At 36.5% G+C, this 14,432-nt stretch overlaps 2 protein-coding genes across 2 annotated transcripts; one reads left to right on the forward strand and one right to left on the reverse strand.

Moving 5' to 3' along the window:
* Positions 1–5,672: 5,672 nt before the first annotated feature.
* Positions 5,673–9,860, reverse strand: LOC142231658 (transcription factor Adf-1-like). The gene is made up of 3 exons (XM_075302295.1): positions 9,417–9,860; positions 8,965–9,358; positions 5,673–6,121 (listed from the first exon to the last, which is right to left on the reverse strand). Exons 1-2 carry the CDS (start codon positions 9,547–9,549, stop codon positions 9,189–9,191), a joined length of 303 nt encoding a protein of 100 aa, XP_075158410.1. The 5' UTR covers positions 9,550–9,860; the 3' UTR covers positions 5,673–6,121; positions 8,965–9,188.
* Positions 9,654–10,621, forward strand: LOC142230906 (uncharacterized). Its single transcript, XM_075301524.1, has 2 exons — positions 9,654–9,666; positions 9,924–10,621. The coding sequence occupies exons 1-2, from the start codon at positions 9,654–9,656 to the stop codon at positions 10,619–10,621; spliced, it is 711 nt and encodes a 236-aa protein (XP_075157639.1).
* Positions 10,622–14,432: the final 3,811 nt, after the last annotated feature.

The following is a 14,432-nucleotide window of genomic DNA, read 5'->3' on the forward strand; positions in this document are numbered from 1 at the left end:
TTGTTCCCAAGTAATATTTTAATGGACCACAATCCGACATTTTAAAAACAGTACCAAGATTTCTTTTTAAATCTTCTATCATACTCAAATTATCTCCAGCAATTAAAACGTCATCGACAAAATAAGTAAATATAAAATTGAGTCTTTCCCGAACTTTGTATAAAGACAAGAGTCATACATAGACCTTTTGAATCCAAGATTCAATAAGAAGTCATTGAATTTCTGGTTCCAACATCTTGGGCTTTGTTTCAGACCGTAGAGTGACTTTCGTAGTTTACAGACATAGTCACGAGGAGCAATAAGTCCTTCTGGAATTTCCATAAAAGTCGTTTCTTTTAAATCTCCGTAAAGAAATGCAGCTTTGACATCAAGTTGGTGAAGATATAATCGCTTTTTCATACTCGTTGCTAGCACAATTCGTATGGTACTAAGCTTCGCAACTGGAGAATATGTCTCCTAATAGTCTATACCGCAGTTCTGTAGGAAACCTTTGGCTACTAATCGAGCTTTGTAACGATCAACGTTTCCATTTTCATATTCTTTTACTCTGAACACCCATTTTGATTTCAATATTTTCTGATCACTTGTTCGAGGAACTAATTCCCATACTGAGTTTTCTTTCATTGAATCCAGTTCTTCCTTAACAGCTTTCAACCATTTATATTTCTCAGGATGTACTTCTAAATCAGAATATGTTCTTGGTTCAAGGGCATTTGCAGAAGTGGCTAAATGTGCATCACCTTTCGTCAACTCCAAGGTTTTATTCTTTAATCTTTCACTTCGCCTTGGTTAGAATTTCTGAATTACTTTGATTCATCACCACTAGTAGCATTATCAAATAATGTATCCGACAATTGTCCATCTGGGGCTAAATGAGATGATTGCAATTCGCTTTCTTCGGAAACGACACAATCTTCTGTTTCCCCTTCTTGCTCGTTTCTCTCATAAATTATGGACATATTCGGAATTTCGTGATTTTCATCATTTTCGGAACGGAAGGAAAATTGTTTTTCATTAAAGCGAATATCTCGTGCAATTTCAACTTTTCTTCCTTTTTGATTCCACATACTGTAGCCATTACAAACGTAACCAATCATAACCATTTCTTTGGATTTGGCATCCAATTTCTTTCTATTTTGTTTAGGAATCCACGTAAAGCCCTTGCAGCCAAATATACGAATCTTCGACAAGTCGGGCTTTCTATTGTACCAAATTTCAGCAGGCGTTTTCTTCTCCAAAAGAGATGAACATGGGCAGTTAATGCTGCCTCACCCCATAATTCTTTCGGTACTCTTGACTCTATCAGCATTGATCTCACTTTTTCTACCAAAGTGCGGTTGAATCTTTCAGCAACTCCATTCTGCTGAGGAGTATATGCTACTGTATGCTGAACTTGGATACCTTTCTTTTTAAAATAATTTTTCGCATCTTTGCTAAGATATTCTGTGCCGCGATCTACTGTTATCATTGCAATTGGAACATTATGAAACGAACTTACCATTGACTCGAGTTCAACAACTTTGTCAAAGACTTCGGATTTCTTCTTTATCAAATAGATATGCGCAAAATGGCTATAATCGTCAATAAAACTTACGAAATACTTATTAGCGTCCCAAGTTTGGGGATCGAGTGGGCCACATACATCAGTGTGTATTCTCTCCAAAACTCTTGTTGTTTTCGGACGATTTCCATTAAAAGGATTGCGACAATGCTTACCTTGGACACACGCGTCACACATTTCAAATGAAGACACTTTTCCAATTCCATCTACCATTCTTGTAAGCACTTATCACTGGGATGTCCCATTCTTGAATGCCACAATTTGCTTTCATCAGATGAACTCGTAAATGCCTTTGCTTTGTGGGCTATTTTCATTTTCAATTCATAAAGGTTACCATTTTTGAAAGCTTCCATGATGACTTTACCATTCTTTTTAAGTAGCGCTGCATTTTTAGAGAATTCTAAAGTGATTCCATTTTCAGTCAATTTTGGCACCGATAATAAATTATCACGGAGTCCTTTTACGTACAAAACGTATCTAATTGTAACTGACACATGGTTGCAGCTTGCTTTTATCGTCCCTTTTTGATAGGTCATCAATTGTTCTGAATTTTTGGCAACACAAATTGTTACTGGATGGTTCACTTTTGTGAGATCATCGAAACACCAAACATTTTTGCACATATGATCCGTGGCACCAGAGTCTATTTTAAATAAAATATATTTCGACGAGTTCGAACATTTCTTACCAGCAGCACTATCAGACATAAAACAAACAGATTCAGACGTTGACGCTGTATTTGCCTTTTCATTTCCTAATCGGACACGACAGTCCTTCTGCTTTTGTCCCCGCTTTTTGCAACGGAAACAAACGCCAAGAAATTTATTCGGCTTCTTCTCACCAGTAAAAGCGGACACCTTTGTTACGTCATCTTCATAGCGATCTTGTCGTTTGGCATCTTCAGCTAACAGCCTTTGTTTCACAATATCTATGGATAGATCGTCTTCCTTCATGTTTTCCAATGCAGCCACTACCGGGTCAAAGGCGTCTTAGCAAATGTATTTTGCAGAGCAGACCACATCTCCTTCGCAGTCTTTTTATCGCGAACACATTCCAAATACTCATCAGCTATTAGACTGACAATTGTAGATTTCGCCTTTTTTTCCTTTTTAGAGAATGCCACAACTGGTTCAGCGGGCATGTCCGCGTTTATGGCATCAAGCAAATCCAAAGAATCCAAATACATCGTAACACGATAGCTCCAGTTTTCAAAATTGGATCCACGGAATTGTAATATTCGTGACCAGATTCGTGCTTGGTGTCGCCCATAACCTTTTATAATATTACCGCAGAAATTATTTTTGTTAAATAATATTTATTTGACAATTAAATATGCGTATATACTCGAAGGAACAATTTTTAAATTAAAGAAAAATACAATTTTAGTATATATTTAAGAATTCAAAGCATATGTGATTGAAGTAAAAATATAATATCAAAAAGTTACAAAGTGTAAATGAGTGTTTCAACAATAAATAAATTGTAGATTGTCGTTATTTGAAAAGAACTGTGTTTCAATTATCGGGTTATTAAACACGCCTCAATAACAAAACGCTGAAATAACAAAAAAAAAAACTACAATGAAGTTTAATCAGCTTCGAGTGGAAGACTTGAAGAAGGAATTGAGCAAAATGGAGCAGCCGACTACAGGAAATAAGGCTCAATTACAAAAGCGACTACTGGAAGAGTTCGAGCGGCGCAGTATTGATATCGAAACACATGAGTTCGATTATAAGCATAGACCAAGAAAATATAGAGACATACCTTGATAATTCACCATGGTTTTGTTTATTTGCAGTGCGCAGTCATTCCACTCAATTGCGCAGTCAAGTGACTCAATTTATTTTTGGAAAACGAGAATAACCGTATAAATTGGTCAATTTCCATTACAAAAGAGGTGTGGATGAATAGTATTTTATAAACTTTCACAATATTTGGTGTTTCAACGAGAGAACAAAGGAAAGAAAACAAATTAAAGCCAAATTTAAAAATCACTCAATTGCAGACGAAAAAGAGCCATCTACGGTGTGCAGACAAACTACAGCGCTGTGAATTCACTTCAGATGTCTATACCTTCCTTGGTCTATGTTACCAGGTCCAAGCTTGAGTTGCAAGCGGCGGTGATGGGCGTGAGATTGAGTGTGTAAATACAACCATAGCGATAGGCGATAGGCGAAGGATTTTTCCGCGACGGCCAAATACAATAAGCTTGGCGGCGATTTTTTATTTTTGTTTACATTCATTTGTTTACGTTTTTTATAATATACACATCGGAATGTTCGAGAAAATTTTATTAAAATTGTGGAACATAACATGTATAGCATTGATTGCTGAACATGTATACAAATCAATTAAAACGGTAAGTTTTTATATACGTACAGATGACAACATACGGGGATTATTTAGATGATTTAAAGAAGAGCCAACGGAGCCAACATTACATATTGATTTGCTTTTTTAAACAATTATTCCAGTAACTTTCGCCCTTTATACTGGTTGCTACATAAAGCAATACAATGACTGGTTGTGAACAAGGCGCGGAAGAATCCGGAAACTAGACTAAATTGAAAGTTGACTTATGAAAGTTACCGCTGTAATAATTATAACTAATTGAACATTTCTGAATGAATATTCCAGGCAAACAAAAGAAGGTGGTGGGTTCGGCCAGTTAATTTGCAACGTGATGAATTTGGTTTTTTTATAACTTGCATGAAACAATTAAAAGACCGTGACATGGAACATTTTTTCAAAGCAGCAAGAATGAGTGTCTCGTCTTTTGATGCTCTATTGAACATTATTCATACGCGCCTACAGAAACACTCACATAGAAAACCTATCGACCCAGAAACACGTTTATCATTAACCATTCTGTAAGTAATTCCTCATTATGAATTTAGTTATTACACCATAATGTATCCTTAAAAAGGAGTTCTCAAGTAATGATATTTGGTGTTTTCTGCTATAATTTGTGAAATTGTTATGTTCGAAAAAGTTAACCATCGGTTTTGTAACTACAAATGTTTTTATGTACTCCAATCATCAAATGTTCGTAGAATCTATTGAGATTTGAGAAAACTTCAGATTTTGAAACGTATCCCTAATATATATTAGAGATGTGTTTTGTTTTACAATAACAACCCAATATTCTTTATTTGTTTCAGCCAAACAAAAGCTTTGTTTTGGCATCATTAGGTGCAAAGATATAAATAGTTTTATCCGACCTTATTTTTCTTACCATTTAGGTATCTGGCACATGGGTGTTCATTCAATTTCTTGGCTTGGTCACACAAAATGAGATTGTGCACTGTAAGAAAAATTGTTTATGAAACTTGTGATGTTTTATGGGACGAACTAAACCGGATTTATGTTTCCCCGCCAAATTTAAATACCTGGTACAAGATTGCAGAGGAATTCAATCAACAAACGGGAATGCCACACTGCTTGGGAGCCATAGACGGAAAACATGTAAAGATTATAGGTCCAAACTGTAGTGGATCCTTGTATTTCAATTACAAAAATCACTTTAGCATTGTACTTATGGCGTGCTGTGACGCAAATTTTTCATTTACTTTTGTTGATGTGGGCGCCTTAGGTAGTCAAAGTGATGGAGGTGTATTTGCCAGAAGTGCATTTGGGAAAAAATATTAAATAACGTGTTGAACATTCCACCGGCACAAAATTTACCAGATTCAATAATTGAGTTTGCCTACTACTTCGTTGGAGATAATGCGTTTCCCCTCAAAACTAATCTTATGCGCCCTATCCAGGCCATAATTTATCTGAAGATAGAAGAATATTCAATTCTGCTTAGTCCAGAGCTCGAGTAAGAATAGAAATTGCATTTGGAATATTATCTAATAAATGGCGTGTTCTGCATACTACAATCAATAGCGCTCCCAAAAGTGCCGATAAAATCGTTCTGGCAACAGTAGCACTGCATAATTTTCTTATTGCAAGAAAAGATGGAAGCTACAATCCTGAAGTCGGCTATGAGAACACTGGGAATACTCTAAGATCATATACTCCAACTTACGCGAACAGATCATCTTCAGATGCATTCTCTCTGAGAGATACTTTAAAAGCTTTCCTATCCCGCTAATAAAACAATTCATTTAACAAAAATTATAATATTTATTGTTTTAATAAAAAGTAAAAGTATCTACTTTACAATATTCAAATTATTGTATTTAATTATATGTATTATTGAATATCAGACGTTGTTGTCGTATATCTGCCAACTCATTTTTTACAAAAACAAATATTTTATCTTCCAATTCACTCGTCTGTTCCAAACTCAAATTTGCATTTTTTATTGACAGATGAAGGGATTCAAAAAGGCATTCAGTCGATGTCTTATTGGTAGTCGTATTAGCTATTTGATCTGCTGTTTTCCGTAACGTAGTCAAAATGGAAGGGAAATCGTCTTCCCGCTTACGTTTTTGTTGTGGGTATTTGTAATCCTCATCGTTAGACATCGATTTGTCATAATCGTCCAGAGGTGAGATTTCCTCATAACTTTCATTTAATTCCAAAGTCTCATCAAATATATTTCCAATTGTCCTGCGAAAGAAAAAAAGATATATAAGTTATTTCTAAAAATTATATAATCGTAGAAATATAGATTTTTGGTACTAAAAATGGGTATGAAATTTGTCCGTGACCACCGAATCCAAGTCTCATGAAAAGCTTTTAAATCAAGCCAAATAAGCTTGACTCTGCTCCCAGCGTTATTATTAACTTGGTATTCGACAAAATATTTGTTCTTATAGGTGGGTATTAAGTTCGAATTTAGCCGATAAAATCGTCATTTTTTCATGATTACTTTTCTTTAATAATCCATTTTATGGAATACAAACTTTGTGAAAATTTGCTTTCGGCTTTTCCCCATCAAGTTACAAAAAAAAATTGCAACAAATATGTATAATTTTATGCCTTTTTCTTACTGATTTAGATTTCACTTTAGCGATTTTAGCGGCTAAACTCGAACTTAGTACCCACCTTATTGCTGAAAAATTTTTATGAAATGGAACTCGAGTGTGATCCCACAATTTATAAAAAAAACAGTAAGTTTAAAGTAGGTAGGGGCCGAAAATATTATACACTGCACCATTCTGTTAATCTGAGACCAATATTTTGATGTGTTACAAACGGAATGACAAAGTTAATATACCCCCCATCTTATGGTTGTGGGTATGATAAGACGATACCAACAAAATAACACTAATTAGATTTTATGGGCCCAACACAAACCTCTCAAGAATCTGTTTAAGTAAAGTTGAGTGCTATGTCACAAAATTGTCTGGTGTGACTTCTCTTCTTCGAGGGTGAAGTCTACCGACATACGTATATAGCTATATCTTCTTAAAATAAAATTGAAAAAAAAAAAACAAGTAAGGAAAGGCTAAAGTCGGGCGGGGCCGACTATATTATACCCTGCACCACTTTGTAGATCTAAATTTTTGATACCATATCACATCCGTCAAATGTGTTGGGTGCTATATATAAAGGTTTGTCCCAAATACATACATTTAAATATCACTCGATTTGGACAGAATTTGATAGACTATTACAAAATCTATAGACTCAAAATTTAAGTTGGCTAATGCACTAGGGTGGAGCATTTAGTAAAAAAAATATGGGAAACATTTAAATCTGAAGCAATTTTAAGGAAACTTCGCAAAAGTTTATTTATGATTTATCGCTCGATATATATGTATTAGAAGTTTAGGAAAATTAGAGTCATTTTTACAACTTTTCGACTAAGCAGTGGCGATTTTACAAGGAAAATGTTGGTATTTTTACCATTTTTGTCGAAATCAGAAAAACATATGTATGGGAGCTATATCTAAATCTGAACCGATTTCAACCAAATTGGGCACGCATAGCTACAATGATAATTCTACTCCCTCTGCAAAATTTCAACTAAATCGGAGTAAAAAATTGGCCTCTGTGGTCATATGAGTGTAAATCGGGCGAAAGCTATATATGGGAGCTATATATAAATCTGAACCGATTTAAATCAAATTTGGCACGCATAGCTACAGTGTTAAATCTACTTCCTGTGCAAAATTTCAACCAAATTGGGCCAAAACTCTGGCTATTAGAACCATATTAGTCCATATCGGGCGAAAGATATATATGGGAGTTATATCTAAATCTGAACCGATTTCAATCAAAATTTGCACACTTAACTGCACTACTAATTGCACTCCTAGTGCAAAAATTCAAACAAATTGGGCCAAAACTCTGGCTTTTAGAACCATATTTGTCCATATAGGGCGAAAGATATATATGGGAGCTATATCTAAATCTGAACCGATTTCAATCAAATTTTGCACACTTGACTATACGACTAAGTGTTATGTTTGTACAAAATTTCAAGCAAATCGGTATAAAACTCTGGCTGCTGGGTCCATATTAGTGCATATCGGGCGAAAGATATATATGGGAGCTATATCTAAATCTGAACAGATTTCTTCCAAAATCAATAGGGTTCTATTCTGACCCAAATAAGGAACATGTGCCAAATTTGAAGGCGATTGGACTTAAATTGCGACCTAGACTTTGATCACAAAAATGTGTCCACAGACAGACGGACATGGTTATATCGACTCAAGGACCCACCCTGAGCATTATTGCCAAAGACACCATGTGTCTATCTCGTCTCCTTCTGGGTGTTACAAACATATGCACTAACTTATAATACCTGTTGCACAGTGTGGCGCAGGGTATAAAAATAATTAAATAAAAAACCCTGTTTCGAAATGTTTCAAATAAAACTTTATGTTGGTGGATATTAAGTGTGTTCCTAATGCTGTGCAGCATTAAAATAATTATTTATATGTGGCATCTGAAATTGTAGCCCTTCATGAATCTAATGCCTGTTGCCTGTATATTCGAGCCATTGCCAAAATTGCTGCTTCTAATGAAGTCATTTTTCTGTTGGATATTTATACAATACAAAGCGAAACAAAAAACATAGATTGTTGCCATCACCAACCTCTGTGAAACACTATTATTGATCTTATTGGAAAATATCAGACATATGTCGGTTTTGATTTGATAAAGTTTCCATAAATATGTACCGCCAAAATGTTCTTAAAAATGGACATAAAATATGCAAGTATGAAGCATCAGCTACATCGTCTAAAACTTAATTTAATAATACCTTTCAAATGTTTGGATTTTTAGTTCAGAAGCAGTGGTTTAGGGTATAATATAGTCGGCCCGTGCGACTATCTACTTTACTCACTTGTTTTAGGACGAGTTGACTTCAGTTCAAGAGTTAGATTCCCTTAACTCTAAACGTAAGCACTATGTTCAGTTTTTAGAATCAATACAATCTCTTCCTAGTTCTTACCACTGACATTGATTCACGTCACTAAAATGTGATTTATTATTACCTGCGGTTGCTTTTTACGTTAAGGTAAGTACTATGTTCGCTTTTCGCGTTGAAATTTTCGCGGTTACTTTATTAAAACAGTTCAATATGAAGCAGATAAATTAACTCAATTGACGTGCAATTTCGTGTTCCTATATATTTCGGCAAGACTTTACAGGAATATGTCTGTTTTCATTTGTAATTTTGATTATTTCAGGAAAAGTAATCGCGAAAATAAAGTGATTTTCAATTCGAAAACCGAACATAGTACACACCTTTATCCAGGAAACTCATATTTTCGAAATATTTCCATGTACGTTTAACTTCAGCTCCGCTGCCGGATGGCATGTTTAGACGTTGCTTCGTTTTTTTGTAGGTATCACGAAGGTTTTTCCATTTTTTCTTGCACAACTCCGCTGTTAAAAATAAGAAAATTTGATAAAAATATGAAACAAATTTCGTTAAAAAACTTACTACTCCAGCCAATTTCATTCGAAATCCCCTTCCATACATCTTCTTTCTTCTGAGTATTTTTATACTCCCTGCATTGTAAGTCAAACAAAATCGGATATTTTTTCACCGCTTCAATTAATTTTTCTTCGTCCATGTTTCAATAAACTATATTTACACGTTTAAATGTTTTGTTTTTGAGTCTAACTATGTTGACGCTGTTATTTTTCAAACAATATTGACGTTATAAACGTCGATATTATGACATATAAATGTTGGTAGCACTTACTTTTTTTTTTTGATCATGTGGCAACATAATCTTACTTGTCGCCATGAAATTAGAATAGATTTTAATTTGGCGACACGCCGCTAGCCGTCACGGTATTCCGTCGTGGATTTTGGGCTTCCCATAAGAAATACACGTAAATAAGTGTTCGCCTACCGCCTATCGCTATGGTTATATTTACACACTGAAGGTGCTAATTTTACAAAATCATTTGAAACGCATTAATCATATTTATTTTTGGACAGATTCCTCTACCGTTCTGCAGTGGATTCGATCGGATTATCGCAAATATAAACAATACGTGGCCAACAGAGTTGTGGAAATCTTGGAAAACAGTGACAAAGACGATTGGAGATGGTGTCCAGGCTCTGAAAACCCGGCGGATGATGCCACAAGGGAGAAGTATTCAGAAAGCTACAATTCGGATGGACGTTGGAAAAATGGGCCAGCTTTTCTTTTATGTGATGAATCACAGTGGCCAGAAGTGACGGAGGTGGGTGAGAAAAATAACAGCAGCATAACAGAACTACGATCTAAACATCGATTACTCACTAGGAAGGTAGGTTCTGTTGTACCACATTTTAATCGATTCTCCAAATATCGCAGACTCAAACGAACGATGGCCTGGGTACAGCGCTATGTACATAACTTGCTACGTCGAATAAGAAATGAAACTTTGCTGGTGGGTGAGCTGAGCATCGACGAAGAAATAAAAACTGAAATGTCCCTGTGTCGGGTTGTTCAAAAACAATACTTTGCGGAGGAACTGGTAGATTTGCAGAAAAATGGTTATGTGTCACAAAATAGCAGCATCAAATCCTTGAATCCATATGTCGATGATGAAAACATTTTACGTCTATCTTGTCGGACAGAAAATGCAATATGTTTGGCTTTTGAAACACGTCGGCCAATAATTTTGCCAAAAGACAGCCAATTTACTTAACTTGTTGTTCAGTCGTATCATGAAAAATTTCTACATATTAACATGGCGACAGTTATCAGTGAAATTCGTTTACGTTTTTGGATACCTTCTCTTCGCCAGCTGTTGGAAAGTGTATTATCGAAGTGTAGTGCTTGTCGAATTCGTGCAGCTAAACCAAGCCAACCCCAGATGGCTCCTTTACCAGCCGATCGTCTCACACCGTATGTACGAGCGTTCACATATACTGCATTGGATTATTTTGGGCCAGTGAATATTTCTATAGGTCGAAGACGTGAAAAGAGGTGGATAGCCCTGTTCACCTGCCTAACAGTCCGTGCTGTTCACCTTGAAATCGCAGCTGACCTTTCAAGCGACGCATGCCTCATTTGTATTCGCAACTTTGTCAACCGAAGAGGGGTCCCCATACACATCCGTAGTGACAATGGGACGAATTTTGTTTGTCTTTTATGTGATGAATCACAGTGGCCAGAAGTGACGGAGGTGGGTGAGAAAAATAACAGCAGCATAACAGAACTACGATCTAAACATCGATTACTCACTAGGAAGGTAGGTTCTGTTGTACCACATTTTAATCGATTCTCCAAATATCGCAGACTCAAACGAACGATGGCCTGGGTACAGCGCTATGTACATAACTTGCTACGTCGAATAAGAAATGAAACTTTGCTGGTGGGTGAGCTGAGCATCGACGAAGAAATAAAAACTGAAATGTCCCTGTGTCGGGTTGTTCAAAAACAATACTTTGCGGAGGAACTGGTAGATTTGCAGAAAAATGGTTATGTGTCACAAAATAGCAGCATCAAATCCTTGAATCCATATGTCGATGATGAAAACATTTTACGTCTATCTTGTCGGACAGAAAATGCAATATGTTTGGCTTTTGAAACACGTCGGCCAATAATTTTGCCAAAAGACAGCCAATTTACTTAACTTGTTGTTCAGTCGTATCATGAAAAATTTCTACATATTAACATGGCGACAGTTATCAGTGAAATTCGTTTACGTTTTTGGATACCTTCTCTTCGCCAGCTGTTGGAAAGTGTATTATCGAAGTGTAGTGCTTGTCGAATTCGTGCAGCTAAACCAAGCCAACCCCAGATGGCTCCTTTACCAGCCGATCGTCTCACACCGTATGTACGAGCGTTCACATATACTGCATTGGATTATTTTGGGCCAGTGAATATTTCTATAGGTCGAAGACGTGAAAAGAGGTGGATAGCCCTGTTCACCTGCCTAACAGTCCGTGCTGTTCACCTTGAAATCGCAGCTGACCTTTCAAGCGACGCATGCCTCATTTGTATTCGCAACTTTGTCAACCGAAGAGGGGTCCCCATACACATCCGTAGTGACAATGGGACGAATTTTGTTGGAATACCAAAAGAGATGCAAGGTATGAGTAACTTTGTTAACAATGATTCTCTCGTTTCAGGTGTAACAGCCCTAGGCATTAAATGACTTTTTAACACTCCGTCCAATCCCAGCGAAGGGGGTGTTCGGGAGAGACTTGTTCAGCCTGTCACAAAACAGGAAGGAACAGGCTCCCCGGGTAGAGACACTGCAAGCTTTTTTAATCGAGGCAGAAAATATTGTAAATTCAAGGCCTTTGACCCATTTGCCTGTTGGCCCTGAAGACACCGAACCTTTGACGCCCAACCATTTTTTACTTGCCTGCACAAACTCTACACAGACACCAGCTCCCTTCGAGCCTAGGATGTTATACCTGAGGAAGCAGTGGCGAATTCTCCAAACGTTGAAAAATGGCATTTGGCACCAATGGATACGTGAGTACTTGCCCGAATTGACCCGTCGTACCAAGTGGTGTCTTCCGTCTCAGCACCTTGAAGTTGGTTGCTTGGTCTTTATATGTGACGTCGAAGTGTCCAGATCCCAATGGAAACGTGGTCGGGTGATTGCTCTCCATGCCGGTAAGGATGGTGTGTCTCGGTCCGCTGACGTTAGAACAAGCACTGGCGTTTTACGAAGGCCTTTGTAAAAACTTGCGGTTTTAGATGTCATGGTTGATGATGATGTCGTAAGTGAATCTTCACCTGGTGGTTCAGTTCACGGAGGCGGGGATGTTGCACATGGTCACCTCAATGTCGGTAACAAAAGTTGAAGAAATGGACTTACCGCAAAATATCCCAAGCTGAGAAGAGCGCAGCCGTATTGTTTTTTATATTGCATATGTATTAATTGTTATTATTGTTTTATACATATTCTTATAATGCATTATTTAGTACTTACCAATCATATAAATAGGTCCATCCGGCAAATAATCGCCCCTTTTTTTGCTTATAACCAAAACAACAATGAATAATCACCCCCACCATTAAACATATTGTTACGAATTTGATAATTATAGATTTAAGTTTATTTAAAATAGTTTCCGTTAATTTAAAATTTCAAATTGTAACGATAAAATTTCGCTTGTTGGAATCATCTATTCATTTTCTAGTACTTTCCTTAATTTCTTTTATGCTTATTTTCATATCGAAATGTTAGTTCTTACTCTCTCATAGAATAACAACCCCTTTGCTTTGTTATTTTGCATTCTCATTTCATCTCATTGTCTATTGTCATTGTTGTAGTAGTAATGCGAGCATATATCTATGTGAGTGTATATGTGTTTGGCAGCCACCAGATGAATAACTTAATGGTCCTAGATCCTTCTAGCGTTGTCAAAGAATGTTCTGGCGTTGCCAGAATATTGTAGTGCTGCCAGAATGTTCTCGTATTGCCAGACCGTCATATATAAAAGCGCTCGCATGCTGCTAACGAGTCAGTCTTAATTAAAGCGTCAAACGAATAACATCAGTGTGAAGTGTAAAGTCATAGTAAATAAATTGTAGATTAACGTTATTGAAACGAACAGTATTTTAATTGTCGGGTAATTAAAAACGCCTAAATATAAAAACGTAACAATTGGTGTCGGGAGTGAAATAACGGAAAAAAATCTACAATGAAGTTTAATGAGCTTCGTGTGGAAGACTTAAAAAAGGAATTGAGCAAACTTGAGCTGCCGACAACAGGCAATAAGGCCCAGCTTCAAAAGCGTCTACTGGAAGAGGTTGAACGGCGTAATATGGACATTGCGACGCATGAGTTTGATTATAAGGAAGACATTGATGAATCAATACTCGTCAATACAAGCAGTGTAGAAACTCCATCTGTGGCTTCGAGTGTTGTGGATTACACATCAATGCTCAATGTTTTGAGCAAAATGATGGAAGAAAACTCTAGAAAAATCATGGATGAGAATTCTAGAAAAATGGAAGAAAATTCTAGAAAAATGGAAGAAAATTCTAGAAAATTGCTGAAAGAAAATGCCCTACAAATCGAAGAAAATTCTAGAAAATTGCTGAAAGAAAATGCCCTACAAATGGAAGCAAGTTCTAGAAAATTGGAAGAAAAATTCGACGAAAACTCTAGAATTCTCAACGAAAAATTACAACAAATTTCTGAAGGCATGGAGAAACGTGTGGACCATATAGAAAATCAAATTGTGGAATTGGATAAGAAAGTTATTTCCGTGGATGAGAAAATTATGGTTCATGATGAGAAGTTTCTGCACATCGAGAAAAAAATGTCAGAGCTGGAAATTAAAGGTGGTCCAGTGCGCGTCATCGAGAGCTCAAAAATCAAAACTCCTGTTTTCGATGGCTCAACGTCATTTGATGTCTTCAAATTCCAATTCGAAATGGTTGCTTGTAGAAATTTGTGGAATGACGATGATAACGCAATTGAACTTCTATTGGCATTAAAGGGCAATGCTGCTGATGTGATACAAAGCATTCCCGCTTCTTCTAGAAAT

Source organism: Haematobia irritans, chromosome 3 (genome assembly GCF_050003625.1).
Source record: "Haematobia irritans isolate KBUSLIRL chromosome 3, ASM5000362v1, whole genome shotgun sequence".
NCBI lineage: Eukaryota > Metazoa > Arthropoda > Insecta > Diptera > Muscidae > Haematobia > Haematobia irritans.

Coding starts and splice junctions, on each gene's coding strand:
- LOC142231658 (XM_075302295.1), bottom strand. CDS start 9,549: ATGGACGAAGAAAAATTAATTGAAGCGGTGAAAAAATATCCGATTTTG. Junction 9,359..9,416: donor GAATGAAATTGGCTGGAGTA/GTAAGTTTTTTA, acceptor TATTTTTAACAG/CGGAGTTGTGCAAGAAAAAA.